The 17,581-nt window shown below is 51.4% G+C and overlaps 1 protein-coding gene across 5 annotated transcripts in view; it reads right to left on the reverse strand.

The window, feature by feature from the left end:
• LOC139239226 (homeobox protein Meis1-like) overlaps nt 1-17,581 on the reverse strand; it is a 271,442-nt gene that overhangs the window by 9,205 nt on the left and 244,656 nt on the right. For all 5 annotated transcript variants that reach the window (XM_070867906.1, XM_070867907.1, XM_070867905.1 and 2 more), the window contains exon 10: nt 1,611-1,669. In XM_070867906.1, the coding sequence (XP_070724007.1) occupies nt 1,611-1,669 (59 nt within the window). The remainder of the gene's footprint in view (nt 1-1,610; nt 1,670-17,581) is intronic.

The raw sequence follows: 17,581 nt of genomic DNA on the forward strand, positions 1-17,581 counted from the left end.
ACAGCAAGCTCCCACACACAACAATGTGATAATGACCGGATAATCTATTTTTTTGTTTTGTTGATTGAGGGATAAATATTGACCCAGGACACTGGGGAGAACTCCCCTGCTCTCCTTCGAAATAGTGCCATGGGATCTTTTACATCCACCTGAGAGAGCAGACGGGGCCTCGGTTTAACGTCTCATCCGAAAGACGGCACCTCCGACAGTGCGGCACTCCCTCAGCACTGCACTGGAGTGTCAGCCTAGATTTTTGTGCTCAGGTCCCTGCAGTGGGACTTGAACCCACAACTTTCTGACGCAGAGGCGAGAGTGCTGCCCACTGAGCCACGGGTGAGAGTTAATACTGCATGGCAGCGTCAGCATTTGAAGTTCAGTGCTTCTAGTGCATCTAGATGGTGTCAGCAGGGGACGGGAGGGGAGGGGGGGTGTCTATGGGAAATCACAGCTGGACCTGCTCCTGTCATCACCCAATTTTCAACGCGAGCTCTTTTCAGCAAGGGGCCCGGGTCAGCTTCCAGGGAACACTAGCTTAGCATCACACTGGGCGGCACAATTAGCCAGCAAAACATACTGTAATACCCCATCGATGAGACTCTGCCAAGGATACTGAATGAATATTAATAGCGCGAATTTTGCCCTCAGTGCATTTAATGTAGAGCGGCCCTGATTAGTGAACTGAGGAGTCGCTGCTCCTCTGACAGAGCCCAGGAGGGACACAGAGACGGAAGGGGGTTCCTGGGTGTTTGGCACCACATTGGGAGTGTGGGCGCTCCGCACACCTCCGCTTCCCACCACGTTACTGTACCGAGAACAGCGGGCGGACTTTATGATGCCAACATAAGTCGGGGGGGGGGCTGCCTGATTTCACCAGCTTGGCACATTGTCTGCCGACAAACGCCACTGTGTGAGAGTTGTTCTCACCATGCCACTGACCAGCTTTTATTTATTATATTTATATAGCGCCTTTAACGTAGTAAAACGTCCCACGGCGCTTCACAGCAGTATTACAAGACAAAACAGATAAATTTGACATCGAGCCACATAAGAAGAAATTACGGCAGATGACCAAAAGTTTGGTCAACAAGGTAGGTTTTAAGGAGGAAAGAGAGGCAGAGAGGTTTAGGGAGGGAGTTCCAGAGCTTGGGGCCCAGGCAACAGAAGGCACGGCCACCGATGGTTGAGCAGTTATAATCAGGCATGTTCAAGAGGCCAGAATTTGAGGAGCGCAGACATCTTGAGGGGTTGTGGGGCTGGAGGAGATTACAGAGATAGGGAGGGGCGAGGCTATGGAATGATTTGCAAACAAGGATGAGAATTTTAAAATTGAGACGTTGTTTCACCGGGAGCCAATTTAGGTCAGCGAGCACAGGGGTGATGGGTGAGGGGGACTTGGTGCGAGTTAGGACACGGGCAGCCGAGTTTTGGATGTCCACGTCGGGTAGAATGTGGGAGGCCAGCCAGGAGTGCGTTGGAGTAGTCAAGTCTAGAGGTAACAAAGGCATGAATGAGGGCTTCCGCAGCCGAAGAGCTGAGGCAGAAATGAGAAATTTCTTTAAGGGAGAAATGTTCCTTCAGAGTAAATGAGCAAAATAAACATTAAATCAGACCTGTTCGATTTGATTGGTCGATCATCGGCTGCACAATACGACGTCTTGCATTAATGAACCTAAATGAAAAAGACAAGTGGTTATCAGAGTGGGCACGGCAATATAAGTGCTGTCCGTTCAAAATGGTACAATTGGGATAAGATGGCGACTTGCAGCGAGGTGATCCTTCAGGCGACCAGTTGGCTACCACGGCCGCCATTTTGAAATGTTCAGCTGTTAGGACTGCAGCATAATACCACAAACACAGAATGTCATAGAATGCACAGCACAGAAACAGGCCATTCGGCCCAACAGGTCCAAACCACTGTTTATGATCCACAAGAGCCCCCTCCTACCCTACTTCATCGCACCCTATCAGCATATCCTTCTGTTCCTTTATCCCCCTCATGTATTTATCTAAATTCCCCTTATATGCATCATTATTTTACATGGTGGCTGCGGTAAAATCTTGTTCATTATTTTATTGTAGATCAGAGGTTTGTGTCAAACACCTTCGTGTTTTCGGTGGAATTGGGTTTTAAAATCTACTCCATAATATTGTCATGTGGATTAAAGTCACTTCTCATGTTTCGGGGAGAGGGGGTGGAGTGAAATTGATAGTGCCAAATAGTTCACGTTAAGGGTCATTCTTTGAGACAAGGCCCTCAGTTTGGTCTCTCATTAGATGAGAGAACAGGCAACAAAACAGGCACCAAAGTGGGCCTCTCTCAATGTTCCTAAACTAAACCGCAATTGCCCTTCCTGAGCCCTCCTCCACTTTAATTGGTCCAGTTCCCTTAGAGATGAAGGGGTTGTCTTCTGAAGAAAGGTTGAGCAGGTTGGGCCTATACTCATTGGAATTTAGAAGAATCAGAGGTGATCTTATTGAAACATATAAGATTCTGAGGGGGCTTGACAGTGTAGGTGCAGAGAGGATGTTTCCCCTCGTGAGGGAATCTAGAACTAGGGGGCATAGTTTCAGAATAAGGGGTCGCCCATTTAAAACGGAAATGAGGAGGAATTTCTTCTCTGAGGGTTGTGAATCTTTGGAATTCTCTGCCCCAGAGAGCTGTGGAGGCTGGGTCACTGAACATATTTAAGGCGGAGATAAGACAGAATTTTGAACGATAGAGGAGTCAAGGGTTATGGGGAGAGGGCAGGGAAGTGGAGCTGAGTCCATGATTAGATCAGCCATGATCCTATTGAATGGCGGAGCAGACTCGAGGGGTCAAATGGCCTACTCCTGCTCCTATTTCTTATGTTCTTATGTTCCAGGCTGGGAGCTGCAACTCACAAAATGACGCTTATATCCCCGGAATATTAGATGCTCAGCAAAAAAGGTGTAAAGAAAAGGTTCAATTATATCTGTAATGTATGCACCGGTGAAGCTGCTCACAGGTTTGTGGAGTTGTTGCGTTGTGAGTGGCTTAGCCAGTCAGGTGATGTTCACAAGACTCAATAAAACCCCAGCCAGTTGGGTCTAGGTCATCCACGATGAGGTATGGAGTTGTGAGCCTGGTGGATGAACTGGTAATGTGATTGTTAATGAACCAACTAGTTCTTAATAGCAATGTGTTGCTGTGAATTCTTAAGCAAAGATCCCATGAAGCAAATACATTACACTGAGGGTGGTTTTTATGTCACTGACAGGAGAAAGGGGATGGTGTCTGTATATTAACCATGTGACAGGAAGTAGCAGCGATACAGGATGTTGTTTACCGTACACCAACAGATGCTGTATATTAAATATGTCACAGATAGATATCGGGCTGTAATTCAATCAGCGCTGTTCGCCAGCCAAATCCAGAGATTAAATTACAGCCTCCAGTTCCCTGCCAACTTGTTGTTATTGCTTAAACACAGAACCCTGCAGTCGCTTAATTTAAATGTACAAAAGAAAACACAGAATGAGGAAAAGGACCCTTGGCTCATTCAGCTTGCCTTTTCCAACAGACGTTGCGCAAATTTTTGTCAATTGTCCTGAGGAAGGTGAATAACGACAAGTGAAATGTCCAAGGACGGAATCTCTGACTGACTCCCAGGAGTGGAATTTTTCCAGATTTTCTTCCCCCCCACAGAATTGGTCTTGGTTTATATTTGGTGTTTTGCCTCTGCCAGGAGGTGGGGTGGCTCTGTGGTGGGGTGGGATGTGGCGTGTATGTATGGTGATGCACCGCGCATCGTAGTCATGTGGGACAGATTGGATGGGTTCGAGGGTCTTTCCCTCTCCGCGATCGTTTGTATGGGGTTTTGGATTGTAAAGTAGGGTTAGTTTACTGTGATTGGGAAACATGCTGAAAAGGGTCTTTCTTTCCCAGCTAACGGGGTCCCAGGCCTCGGAGGATTGACATGGTTGGGGTACGTCACAGACCGCAGCCAGGTCAACCTTTCACACATTAAATGTACGAGCACTGCCGCTGGACGGGAGCCTGATCGCAGCCAACTCTCATCCACAAAGAGAAAGAAGCAGAGATAGAAAGAGAGAAAGAAAGATAGAAAGAAAGAGAGAAAAAAGATAGAAAGAGAGAAAGATAGATAGAAAGAAAGAGAGAAAAATAGAAAGAAAGAGAGAAAGAAAGAAAGTAAGAACGAAAGATAGAAAGAGAAAAAGATAGAAAGAAAGAGAGAAAGAAAGATAGAAAGAGAGAAAGAAAGATAGAAAGAAAGAGAGAGAAAGATAGAAAGAAAGAGAAAAAGGAAGAAAGATACAAAGAAAGAAAGAGAGAGAGAAAGATAGAAAGAAAGAGAGAAAGGAAGAGATAAAAAGAACGGAAGAGTGAATGAAAGAAAGAGAGAGAGAGAGATAGAAAGAGAGAGAGATAGAACGAGAGAAAAAAAGATAGAAAGAGAGGAAGAGAGATAGAACGAGAGAAAGATGGAAAGAAAGAGAAAGAAAGAAAGAGAGAAACTGGGAAAGAAAGAACGAAAGATAGAGAGAAAGAAAGAGATAGAGAGAGAGATAGAAAGGGAGATAGAGAGAGAGAAAGAAAGGAACTTGCATTGATATAGCACCATTCACAACATCCCAAAGTGTTTTACAGGTAATGATGTATTTCTTTGCAGTCACTGTTGCAATGCAGCAGCCAATTTGCGCACAGCAAGCTCCCACAAACAGAAACGAGATAACGACCAGATAATCTGTTTTTAGTGGTGTTTGAGAGATAAATATAGGCCAGCACACCGGGGCGAGCTTGCGTGCTCTACTTTGAAACATTGGAGTGGATATTTTACGTCCCATCCGAAAGACGGCACCTCCGACAGTGCAGCGTTCCCTCTCAGCACTGCACTGGGAGTGTCTGCCCAGATTCTGGGCTCAAGAATCTGGAGTGGGGCTTGAATCCATGACCTTCGGACCTGGGAGGTGAGAGAGTGCCACCCACTGAGCCACAGCTGTTGAGCGAAGGGTTAAAGGCGTTTGGTGCTCGGGAGGAAAGCGTCGTGTTGGAGCTAAAAAAACACGCTCGATGAGCAGGGGAACCCCAGGAACGCTTTGTAACAAGCAAGGCTGCACCCTCAGACATTCGCGCAGCCCGGCACCCGAGACAGACAGGCATTTGACCAAACGCCACTTGTTCTGTAAAGTGCAAGTACTGATTCCTGAAACATCTCCTTTGTCTCGTTCCCCTCATCACCGCCCCCCGCCCCCCAACCCCCTCCTTCCTTTTCTCTCCCGGATGTGGCTGAAGGGGATTCTGCCAAACCAAAAGGCATCAAGGTTTTTTCTGATCTGAGTTGGTTGAAAGCACTTCTGACAGCCTGAGAAAGGGTTGTCAGTGATCCATCACACAGCCCCAGTCCCACACTCCCCTCACAAAGAGCAGGGCCAGCTCCAGCCCTTTAATGATTTTCTTCCAAGTCAATTGTGTAGCTATAAAGCCTAGGGCCTAAAAGAGAGCTGGAAAGCAGTACCATTTTGCTAACCGTTGTGCTGACCTGCTTGTAGTCTCTCTGGACTTCTCGTCGACACATTTCTCTTCTTACATTTGAGGGGGGGTGAGGGGGAACCTGTATTTCCAATGACTTTTCCGAAGAAAAATGTTCATTTACATTTTTTTTTCTCCCCCCACCCCCATTTCCCTCCAGGGAGGTGAGGTAATATTGGAGTGAAATATTCCACTGCCTTCTTTTCTTTGGTTACCTTTCTGCTGTTTGACACGTTGGTGCAGTTATATATTTTCCTCACGCCCCACACCTGCGGGAAACACGGGACGTGGCGGGGGGGGGGAATTTTAACTCTTTCCCGCCAACGGAAAACAAAATGGCGGCACGAGAGTGGGGTGGGGGGGGGGGCGGGGGGAGGGGTGAAAGGGGGGCCCGAGTTGCCGTCGCCCGCCTCCTTGCCCGGCGACAGAGCTTACATTTATTCCCATTGGCCTGCAGTCCACCCCGCCTCCCGCTGTGGCCGGACTGGATCCCTGCACCCGAAGTCCATCCTTGCTCCTGAAGTGGATAGTGGATCCCCGCCATCGCAGCGGGTTCTCACACTGCACCTTCTGTCTGTCAACGGGAAATGGTTCTATCTTTTCTTTTTACTTTTTCGACTCCAGGTGCCGCGATCCACTCCAGGTGCAGGGGTCAACTGCAGATGCAGGGATTCACTCGTGGTGCTGCGATCCACTCGTGGTGCTGTGATCCACTCCAGGTGTAGAGATCCACTCCAGGTGCAGGGATCCACTCATGCTGTTGCGATCCATTCCAGGTGCCGTGATGCACTCTGGGTGCAGGGATCTACTCTAGGTGCAGGGATTCGCTACAGGTGCAGGGATCCACGCATGGTGTTGTGATCCACTCCAGGTGCAGGGATCCACTCCAGGTGCAGGGGTCAACTGCAGATGCAGGGATTCACTCGTGGCGCTGTGATCCACTCGTGGTGCTGTGATCCACTCCAGGTGTAGAGATCCACTCCAGGTGCAGGGGTCAACTGCAGATGCAGGGATTCACTCGTGGTGCTGCGATCCACTCGTGGTGCTGTGATCCACTCCAGGTGTAAAGATCCACTCCAGGTGCAGGGATCCACTCATGCTGTTGCGATCCATTCCAGGTGCCGTGATCCACTCCGGGTGCAGGGGTCAACTGCAGATGCAGGGATTCACTCGTGGTGCTGCGATCCACCCGTGGTGCTGTGATCCACTTCAGGTGTAGAGATCCACTCCAGGTGCAGGGATCCACTCATGCTGTTGCGATCCATTCCAGGTGCCGTGATCCACTCCGGGTGCAGGGATTCACTCGTGGCGCTGTGATCCACTCCAGGTGTAGAGATCCACTCCAGGTGCAGGGATCCACTCATGCTGTTGCGATCCATTCCAGGTGCCGTGATCCACTCCGGGTGCAGGGATCTACTCTAGGTGCAGGGATTCGCTACAGGTGCAGGGATCCACGCATGGCGTTGTGATCCACTCCAGGTGCTGTGATCCACTCCAGGTGAATGGACTCACTCCAGGTGCAGGAAGCCACATCACGTGCAGGGATGCACTCCAGGTGTAGAGATCCACTCTGACTGTGGAGATCCACTCCAGGTGCTGTGATCCACTCCAGGTGAAGGGAGCCATATCATGTACAGGGATCCACTCCAGATGTAGAGAGCCACTCCAGATGTAGGGATCCACTCCAGGTTCAAGAATCCACTCCATGTGTAGAGATCCACTCCAGGTACAGGGATCCACCTCATGTTTAGAGATCCGCTCAAGGTGCAGGATCCACCCCAGGTGCAGGGATACACTCCGAGTGCAGGATCCACTCTAGGTACAGGATCCACTCCTGATGCAGGGATCCACTCCAGGTGTCGAGATCCACTCCAGGTGTCAGGGATCCACTCCGGGTGCAGATAGCCATGTGCCATGGTCCCACGTCGGGGAATCGGGCAAAGTCGGGCCTGACGGGGAGATGAGCAGCTTTGGCCCTTTCCCTCAGGGAGGAGGACTCGAACCACGGCAACATAAAATGCGCGGCGGAGGGAGAGCGGAGGGGCCGTCTCCATCGAAAGGTTAGCGATGGTGCACCAACTCCACACGTGTGGAGTATAAATGGAGGAGTTGAGGCTCAGTCTGCCTCCGAAGCCTCGCTCTGCTTCTCTCCAGGTTGGAGTCCTGCTCCGGGTTCAGGCTGCGTTTACACTATAGATGTGACGTCGCCGTGAAATGAAACCCGACACACAGGCGCAACCCTGCTCGTGTAAACGGTTGCTAAGAGACGCCAGTGAAGGTCCTTGTAAATCCCTGAAGATTTTGCAGCAATTATCGAAATGTTCTGGTCCTTAAAGTGATTTAGTACAAGGCTCGGGCTGAGTGACGGCCCTCGAGGGTTCTGTGCCAAACGTGTCTCTTTAGAAACTTGCAACTACCCATCATGCTCAAGTCCTTCTGCTGGATCAGCGAATATTCACCAAATCACAAGCTGACCGACGAGGGGGGCCATTGGACCCATCGACCTCAACTCCTCACCAAGCCCTCACACACTCCCATCACCACACCCAACCGTTTAACAGACCCCAGGGCTTCGGGCATCAGCTGTGAGGTTCGACAGCCTCGGGGAGCAATACTAGTGGGCCGAAAGGAGCAGGAGTGCCCCCACACCACCCCCACCCCCCGGCTCCCCAAGCTCCACCATCAACAGCCCACCCCACTGAGACCCCCCCCCCTCCAGCCCTCTGAGAACGGAGACCCCCCCCACCCCACTGAGACTGCACCCCATCCCCATCCCACTGGGACCCCGCCCCCTTACTGCGACCCCCAACCCCCCCCCTACCCCACTGGGCCCCCCCAGCCCTCTGAGAACGGAGACCCCCCCCCACCCCACTGAGACTAGACAGCAGCCCCATCCCACTGGGACCCCCAACCCCCCCCCCCCCCCGCCCCCACTGGGACACCCAACCCTCCCCCACCACCCCACTGGGACTCCCCCACCCCACTGGGACCCTGCTGCCCCACCCCATTGGGACCAGACCCACCCCATTGGGACCAGATCCCCCCCCCCATCCCATTGGGACCAGACCCCCCCCCCCATCCCATTAGGACCAGACCACCCCCCCCACCCGATTGGGACCAGACCCCCCCCCACCCCACTGGGACTGGACCCCCCCCCCACCCCACCATGGTCAGGGACTGGTGCCCCCTCCCCGAGATCGGATCTCCCCTCCCCCATTGTCGGGCCTTGCACCGACATGTGGCTCTGGCACCTTCTCCAGCATTCCCCGCCCGACTTGAAGCCAAGCCTGTCAATCGCTGTGGAGTTAAAACTGCATTTCCGGTTTCCTGCACTGTATCGGACACCACCAACGCCCCCCCACCCCCCCCCCGCACCCCCCTCCCCATCATTATGGGCAGTCCCTCGGAATCGAGGAAGACTTGCTTCCACTCTAAAAGTGAGTTCTCAGGTGACTGTACAGTCCAATACGGGAATTACAGTCTCTGTCACAGGTGGGATAGATAGTCGTTGAGGGAAGGGGAGGTTGGGGAGTCTGGTTTGCTGCACGCTCCTTCCGCTGCCTGCGCTTAATTTCTGCACGCTCTCGGCGACGAGACTCGAGGTGCTCAGTGCCCTCCCGGATGCTCTTCCTCCACTTAGGGCGGTCTTTGGGCCAGGGACTCCCAGGTGCCAGTGGGGATGTTGCACTTTATCAGGGAGGCTTTGAGGGTCAAACACTTGGGGTCAAATTGCGGTCCCGCTGTTTTTGAGGGGGTGTCACTGCCTGAGTGCTGATTTTAACGCTGGGCGTTAGGCGTAGGCTCCAACCTCCAAATTCAGTTTTAACGCCCACAGATGAGGGAGCAGCGCTGAATGGTGGCACTCACCCTCGGGCGGGAGCTCAGGAGATAGACTGACTTCCGCGTCGGGAGGGTGTGGGCATGCTAGGAAAAAAAACTTCTCCGACCCACACACACTTCCCCCGCCGTTACAACGAATGAAAACATGCAGAAATAAATAGAGAGAAAAGCTTAGCTCGCTCTCCGGCCGATTCCGCTCGAGTCCCGCGGTTTAACCACTACATTTACCAGGCTGTGCGGTCGCCCACCGTTACGGCAACCGTACAAACTAAATGCCGCGACAGAGGCGCCAAGGGGGCGTTGTCCGCTGGGTGATGTCACCACGCGGATGGTGTTAGCCGGCGCAGCGTTAGCTCTTGGCGCCTCTGCCAACGAGCCGACTCACTATCAGCCGGGGCGGGGACGCCGCTTACCGACGGCGGTCGGCTTTTGCCGCCCATTTGCCGCCTGCGGTAACAGGCGGCGTCCACGACCCAATTTCCACCCCTTAAAATTCCGGCCAAAGTGTTTCGATATTTTAATGTCATTTAAAATAGTTGCTTCTGATATGCTTAATATTACAGCCTGCTTTGTTCGTACGGTAGCAGCAGAGCAAATCAAACGTCAATATCCACGTCGGATACCCAGGCCAAAGCTCCCGGTGTAACAGCGTGGATATCCTGTAGGCTGCCTGTGAATTCCCTCTGAGGGCAGAGCTCGATGATGGGCTCCAGGGTCTGATTAGGAGCTCCACAGTCACATGACGGGGAGGCTTTAATCTTCGGCCAATGGGGAAGGTGGCAGCATCGACCGTGACCGGTTCTGAGGCGGTCGATGGTTGTCCGCTGTTTGCGACGAAGGTTTGATCCTTCAGGTTGTACTGTGGGGTCCTCGGTAAGGATTAATATCGCAGTAATAAAGCCCTCCAACGCGGACTCGCTCCAGCGCTGCCATTTATTGGAATGTAAACGTTGCGTTGCGGGAAGGTTTAACAATGGCCGGGCCCGGGAGCCCCAAGCTCTGTGGATCTGGCAGCCCTCCAACACTGAGTGAGATCGGCACGTCTTCAGGAAATCCGAGTAGAGCAACTGCAGCTCAGGGTGGAATTGGTCGAGCGCATAGAGCTAATTGCTAATAATTAGCTTCCCTAATTGACCCAATAATTGGTCAAATTGATGTTTTTATTACACAGGCGTAAAAGATTTAATGGCAGATTTTGAGATGCGAGACTATAGGCACGGATGATGGTTGCCAATCCCTCCTGGACTACCCTGAAGTCTCCAGGAATTGACGATTAATCTCCAAGTTACTGCTGCCAGCAATGCCCGGAGAAAGGTCATCGGGACGCTGGTAATAATAGTTTAAAACAACATTTCTGTGAAAACTTTTCTTTCATTAGTTCTAAAAATGAGAGGGAGGGAAATCGCTGTTTGACTGACATCCAATCGGGTCATGAAGAGTCCGTTTGCTTTCCAACTGGCCGTATGAAGGCGGGGCATTGCGAAGATGGATGTGCTGGTCAACCAATAGCAGGAGGATGGGGGCGGGGCATTTGGAGGCCATGTGATGAAAGCTGCAGCAATATGTCCGACCAGAGTTAGCAATCCTTGCTTGTAGCTGGCAACTGACCCATGGGTGCCATGGCAACTGACCTGTGAGTACCATGGCAACTGTCCCATGGGTACCATGGCAACTGACCCATGGGTACCATGGAAATGACCCGTGAGTACCATGGCAACTGACCTGTGAGTACCATGGAAACTGACCCGTGGGTACCATGGCAACTGTCCTATGGGCACCATGACAACTGATCTGTGAATACCATGGCAACTGACCCGTGGGTACCATGGCAACTGACCCGTGGGTACCATGGCAACTGACTTGTGGGTACCATGGCAACTGATCCGTGGGTACCATGGCAACTGCAGAAAACTATCTGGGCACCTGGCAGGAGAGGAGGTGGACAGACGAGGAGCCAAGCAAAGCTTGCTTGAGTCTACATGGGACATTCTATCTGGGAAGAGAATGTAATTTGTGTTAAAGTTAGAATAATTTAAGAAAAGAGATACAGCTGCACATTAGTCACGGTAGAAAATTAAATTACCAGCAGTCTGGTTTTCTAAGTAATATTTAAATACTCTAATAACCTCTCTTTTCCACGCACTGACAGCTCACTCAGGATTTAGACGCTGCTGAATCGGAGAGGAAATTACAGGAGCAGAAATTCCTGGCTGGAATGAGATTTTTATTGCTTCGAAGAGCGACGCTATCTGGGGGTGAGTCTAAATGTCAATGTCCTGTACAACTAGCCTCTGTCTCTCATTCAGCTGTTGCTTGAGACTGAGTAACCCCAGGGGCACCCCTGGTAATCTGGGGGATCCAGGGGTCATCGAAGTCAGGGATGAAGCCAGTAAAGTGATGTGTTTGAGGGTAGAGAGCTCTAGTTGCAAACACATCCTATGCAAGACTGAAAGTCAGGTATTACTTCCGGGTCAGCGTTCTCTTAGCCCTTTGTATGCCAAGTAGGGGTTGCCAATCCTCCAGGATTTTTTTTTTACACTTTCATGGGATGTGGGTGTCACTGGCAAGGCCGGCATTTATTGCCCATCCCTAATTGCCCCTTGAGAAGGTGGTGGTGAGCCGCCTTCTTGAACCTCTGCAGTCCGTGTGGTGAAAGTGCTCCCACAGTGCTGTTCGGGAGGGAGTTCCAGGATTTTGACCCAGGGACAATGAAGGAACGGCCGATATATTTCCAAGTCAGGATGGCGTGTGACTCGGAGGGGAACGTGGAGGTGGTGGTGTTCCCATGTGCCTGCTGCCCTTGTCCTTCTAGGTGGTAGAGGCCGCGGGTTTGGGAGGTGCTGCCGAAGAAGCCTTGGTGAGTTGCTGCAGTGCATCTTGTAAATGGTGCACACTGCAGCCACGGTGCGCCGGTGGTGGAGGGGGTGAATGTTGAAGGTGGTGGGTAGCGTGCCGATCAAGCGGGCTGCTTTGTCCTGGAAGGTGTAGAGCTTCTTGAGTGCTGTTGGAGCTGCACTCATCCAGGCAAGTGGAGAGTGTTCCATCACACGCCTGACTTATGCCTTGTAGATGGTGGAGAGGCTTGTCTGCTTTACGCTCCTGTGAAGCACTTTGAGAGGTTTTACTGCGTTAAAGGCGCTATATAAATGCAAGTTGTTGTTTCCCTCGGACCACTGATCAAATTTTCCGGGTAAATTTTCTGGCCTGGACTCCACATCCTTGCCGAGGACATTTCCCCACTCAATATTGGATAAACCGGATTTATTTCTGTAGCTGCACCCCTCGGTCTCTCTGTTTCCCCGCTCTGGTACGATTCTTGCCATTTACAGTATTCGAACTTTCACCTTTCACTGGGGTTTTTTCCTGCTCCACCTTTGGCACCCCCAGCCTGTCTGTGCCCTCCTGCATTCTTCCTGACTGGGTTTGTCACCCTCCCACATCTTCAGGAACATTCCCCTTGCACCTAATTGCAAATCATTCACACGAATGTGGAAACAAAGGAGGTATCAGCCCGGGCCCCTGGGCACATGCGTCCAGCCAGTCCGAAATCGTCCGAGTCTCCCTCTCTTTGATATGGATATGACACCTGATCAGTCTGATATATGATTCCATTACAGAGCATAATATATAGCCTGAGTAATGGTCAGGGCACCAGTACAGTGTAACCCTATTACATTACAATACATCATTATAGGCAGTCCATCGGAATCGAGGAAGACTTGCTTCCACTCTTAACATGAGTTCTCAGGTGGCTGAACAGTCCAATACGGGAACCACAGACCCTGTCACAGATGGGGCAGATAGTTGTTGAGGGAAAGGGTGGGTGGGACTGGTTTGCCGTACGCTCTTTCCGCTGCCTGCACTTGGTTTCTGCACGCTCTCGGCGATGAGACTCGAGGTGCTCAGCACCCTCTCGTACGCGCTTCCTCCACTTCGGGCGGTCTTTGGCCAGGGACTCCCAGGTGTCGGTGGGGATGTTGCATTTTATCAACGAGACTTTGAGGGTGTCCTACCAGTGTAGTGTAATACCATTACAACAGCCTGCAATTATATAGCACTTTAATATGGTAAAACATCCCAAGGCATTTAAGGGGAGGTTAGACGAGCATATGAGGAGAAGGGAAGAGAGGGTTATGCTGATAGATTTAGATGAGGAAAGACTGGAGTAGGCTCGAGTGGAGTATAAACGCCGGCATGGATTGGTTGGGCCGAATGGCCTGTTTCTGTGCCGTATGTCCAGTGTGATCCTGTGCTAGGTGCTCCACAGGAGCAATTATCAAACTAAATTTGCCACCGACTCAAATAAGGAGATATTAGGACAGCTTGGTCAAAGAGGCCGGTTTTAAGGTGGAGAGAGAGGCGGAGAGGTTTAGGGAGGGAATTCCAGAGCTTGGGCCCCAGTCAGCAGAAGGCACAACCACCAATGGTGGAGCGAAGGAAATCAGGGATGCTCAGGAGGCTAGAATTGGAGGAGCGCAGAGATCTCGGAGGGTTGTGGGGCTGAAGGAGGCTACACAGATAGGGAGGGGCAAGGCCATGCAGGGATTTGAAAACAAAGCTGAGAATTTTTAAATCTTGAAAGACGCAGGGCAGGGTAATATCATTAGAGCTCCATAATACAGCAGATTAGTCAATCACAATTACTCGATAAAACTCCCAAAACTCTGTAATCCCAAAATACAGGAAGAGCCAACAATAACCGAAAGACTTGCATTTATATAGCACCTTTCACGACCACCGGATGTCTCAAAGCTCTTTACAGCCAATTAAGTACTTTTGGAGTGTAGTCACTGTTTTAATGTAGGAAACGCAGCAGCCAATTTGTGCACAGCAAGCTCCCACAAACAGCAATATGATAATGACCAGATAATGTGTTTTTTGTGAAGTGGATTGATGGATAAATATTGGCCAGGAAACCTGGGATAACTCCCCTGCGCTTCTTCAAAATAATGCCACGGGATCTTTTACATCCACGGGGCTTCGGTTTAACGTCTCATCCGAAAGACGGCACCTCCGACAGTGCGGCACTCCCTCAGCACTGCACTGGAATGTCAGCCTAGATTTTTGTGCTCAAGTCCCTGGAGTGGGACTTGAACCCACAACCTTCTGACTCAGAGGCGAGAGTGCTGCCCACTGAGCCATAGCTGACTCAACCCAGAGACTCAGTCCTGTTTCCTTAATCTTTCAGTCCACCTCATTTCCTCGGAAAACAGCCCAATTTAGGACGTTAGCCAAGCAAGGTCCAGAGAAACGATGCGGGCTGCGGTTGGACGGCATTATGGCTGCAGAATGACACTTCCTTTCTCAGCCAGAACATCAAGAGATTGCCGACTTTAGAGAAATGCCTTCAATATTCAGACGCGCGGTTCCTATTACCGCCACTAGAGGTTGCGAACATGCTACCAGTAAAATCCACTCCACACACTTAAGTCTCCTCAGCTCACAATGGGTGCTCAAGTTAGGAATTGCTTTAGAACGCAGAGTTAAAGACGTCCCATTCAGTGCTTGATTGAACATAAGAACGAGCGCACAGGGGCCGAGCAGGCAAAGCACTGACGCACACTGGCTGCCTCCGCTCCTGTTATCCAACACAGAGGCCTGAGGCCCACCAGGCCTGTCAGCCCAGAGGGGTCGCAAACCCTCCAGGACTGCCCCAGAGTCTCCAGGAACTGACGCTTAATCTCCGGGACTCTGCAGCCAGCAATGCCCGGGGGAGAAAAATCAGAGGGGCGTTCAATAAAACAAGGGCATTTTCTTTGAACTCTTTCGTTTATCTGTTGTAAATTATTGGAGATTGTCTCACTATCAGTCAAGATGGATCTAAGCGAGTAACAAAGAGCCTGTTCCCGATTCCGATTGGCCCTGGGAAGGCAGAGCGCTAAGAGGATCATCATCATAGGCAATCCCTCGGAATCGAGGAAGACTTGCTTCCACTTTAAAAATGAGTCCTTAGGTGGCTGAACAGTCCAATACAGGAATTACAGTCTCTATCACAGGTGGGGCAGACAGTGGTTGAGGGAAAGGGTGGGTGGGGAGTCTGGTTTGCCGCACGCTCCTTCCGCTGCCTGCGCTTGCTTTCTGCACGCTCTCGGCGACGAGACTCGAGGTGCTCAGCGCCCTCCTGGATGTTCTTCCTCTACTTAGGGCGGTATTTGGCCAGGGACTCCCAGGTGTCAGTGGGGATGTTGCACTTTATCAGGGAGGCTTTGAGGGTGTCCTTATAATGTTTCCTCTGCCCACCTTTGGCTCATTTGCCGTGAAGGAGTTCCGAGTAGAGAGCTTGCTTTGGGAGGATAGACTAATGGCGGGAGAGTGTGGAGGGGTGCCCTGCGGGGCGGCATGAGGTCATGTGACAAAGCCTCCAGGAATGCACCCAGGCAAAGTTGGCAACACACTGGGGTAGGTGGACGATGGGTACAGGAGGAGGCCATCAGCCCCTTTGAGCCTGTTCCGCCATTCGATTAGATCTCGGCTGATGTCGAGCTTAGCTCCATTTAGCCATGTTGTTTCCATATCCCTCAATACCCTTACCCAACAAAGATCTATCATGTTTCCTCCAGTCTGAGGGGAATGGTAGTTCCCCAGGCCTGGGGTTTGGTGCTCTAGTTTGTCGTAGATTGGAACATTGAAACTTAGAAGAAACATAGAAAATTACAGCGCAGAAGGAGGCCATTTCGGCCCATTGTGTCCACGCCGGCCGACAAAGACCCACACGTCCCTGGGTCAGCACTCCTGAAGGTTACAAATAAACCTATGAACAATGAACAATGGCGGAAAGGTAAAGAGCACCCAGCCCAACCAGTCCGCCCCACACAACTGCGACAGCCCTTACACTGAAACATTCTACACTCCACCCCAACCAGAACACGGAGTCTACTGGTGCAACGATGTCGGGAACGGGAGATCTGAGGGTTCTCTCTCCGAATCCATCGGTCGCCAACGACTGCCATTATTCGGGCCAATCGGCCGCACCGATGAAAACATCGACGAGGAGGCATCACCAATCCAGGCTCCCCGCAGATTGGCGTGGCTCTGGAGGGCGACTAGGAACCAATAGAATCATAGAATAGTACAGCACAGAAGGCCAATCGGCCCATCGAATCTGCGCTGGCTCTCGCGAAGAGCGAAATAGGAGGGAACATGGGGACAGGTGGAGGCCGTTCAGCCCCTCGAACCCGTTCCGCCATTCAATTAGATGGTGGCTGACCTGTGACCTCAACCCAACATACCCGCCTCAGACCCTTACAGTCAAGCAGAGTCAGAAATACTCAACCATCATCATAGGCAGTCCCTCGGAATCGAGGAAGACTTGCTTCCACTCTAAAAGTGAGTTCTCAGGTGACTGAACAATCCAATACGGGAATTACCGTCTCTGTCACAGGTGGGACAGACAGTGGTTGAAGGAAAGGGTGGATGGGGAGTCTGGTTTGCCGCACGCTCCTTCCGCTGCCTACGCTTGATTTCTGCATGCTCTCGGCGATGAGACTCGAGGTGCTCAGCGCCCTCCCGGATGCTCTTCCTCCACTTAGGGCGGTCTTTGGCCAGGGACTCCCAGGTGTCGGTGGGGATGTTGCACTTTATCAGGGAGGCTTTGAGGGTGTCCTTGAAACGTTTCCTCTGCCCACCTGGGGCTCGCTTGCTGTGTAGGAGTTCCGAGTAGAACGCTTGCTTTGGGAGTCTTGTGTCGGGCATGCAGACGATGTGGCCCGCCCAACGGAGCTGGTCAGAAAAGCTCAACCTTGGATGCGGCACCTCATGGCGGCCATCCCACACGCTCCCATGGTGGAGCAACCAATCAGTACTGGAGTCAGATTGGAAAAGATGTCACTTCTCACAGATTGTCCACCCCTGGTGGCTGTGCACGAACGGGGCAACTCCTTCCCGACAAGATGAGGGGGTTGACGTATGAGGAAAGGTTGAGGAGGTTGGGCCTCTATTCATTGGAGTTCAGAAGAATGAGAGGTGATCTTATCGAAACGTATAAGCTTATGAGGGGGCTTGACAAGGTGGATGCAGAGAGGATGTTTCCACTGATGGGGAAGACTAGAACTAGGGGGCATGATCTTAGAATAAGGGGCCGCCCATTTAAAACTGAGATGAGGAGGAATTTCTTCTCTCAGAGGGTTGTGAATCTGTGGAATTCGCTGCCTTAGAGAGCTGTGGAAGCTGGGACATTGAATAAATTTAAGACAGAACTAGACAGTTTCTTAACTAATAAGGGAAGAAGGG

Source organism: Pristiophorus japonicus, chromosome 26 (assembly GCF_044704955.1).
Source record: "Pristiophorus japonicus isolate sPriJap1 chromosome 26, sPriJap1.hap1, whole genome shotgun sequence".
NCBI classification, from domain to species: domain Eukaryota; kingdom Metazoa; phylum Chordata; class Chondrichthyes; family Pristiophoridae; genus Pristiophorus; species Pristiophorus japonicus.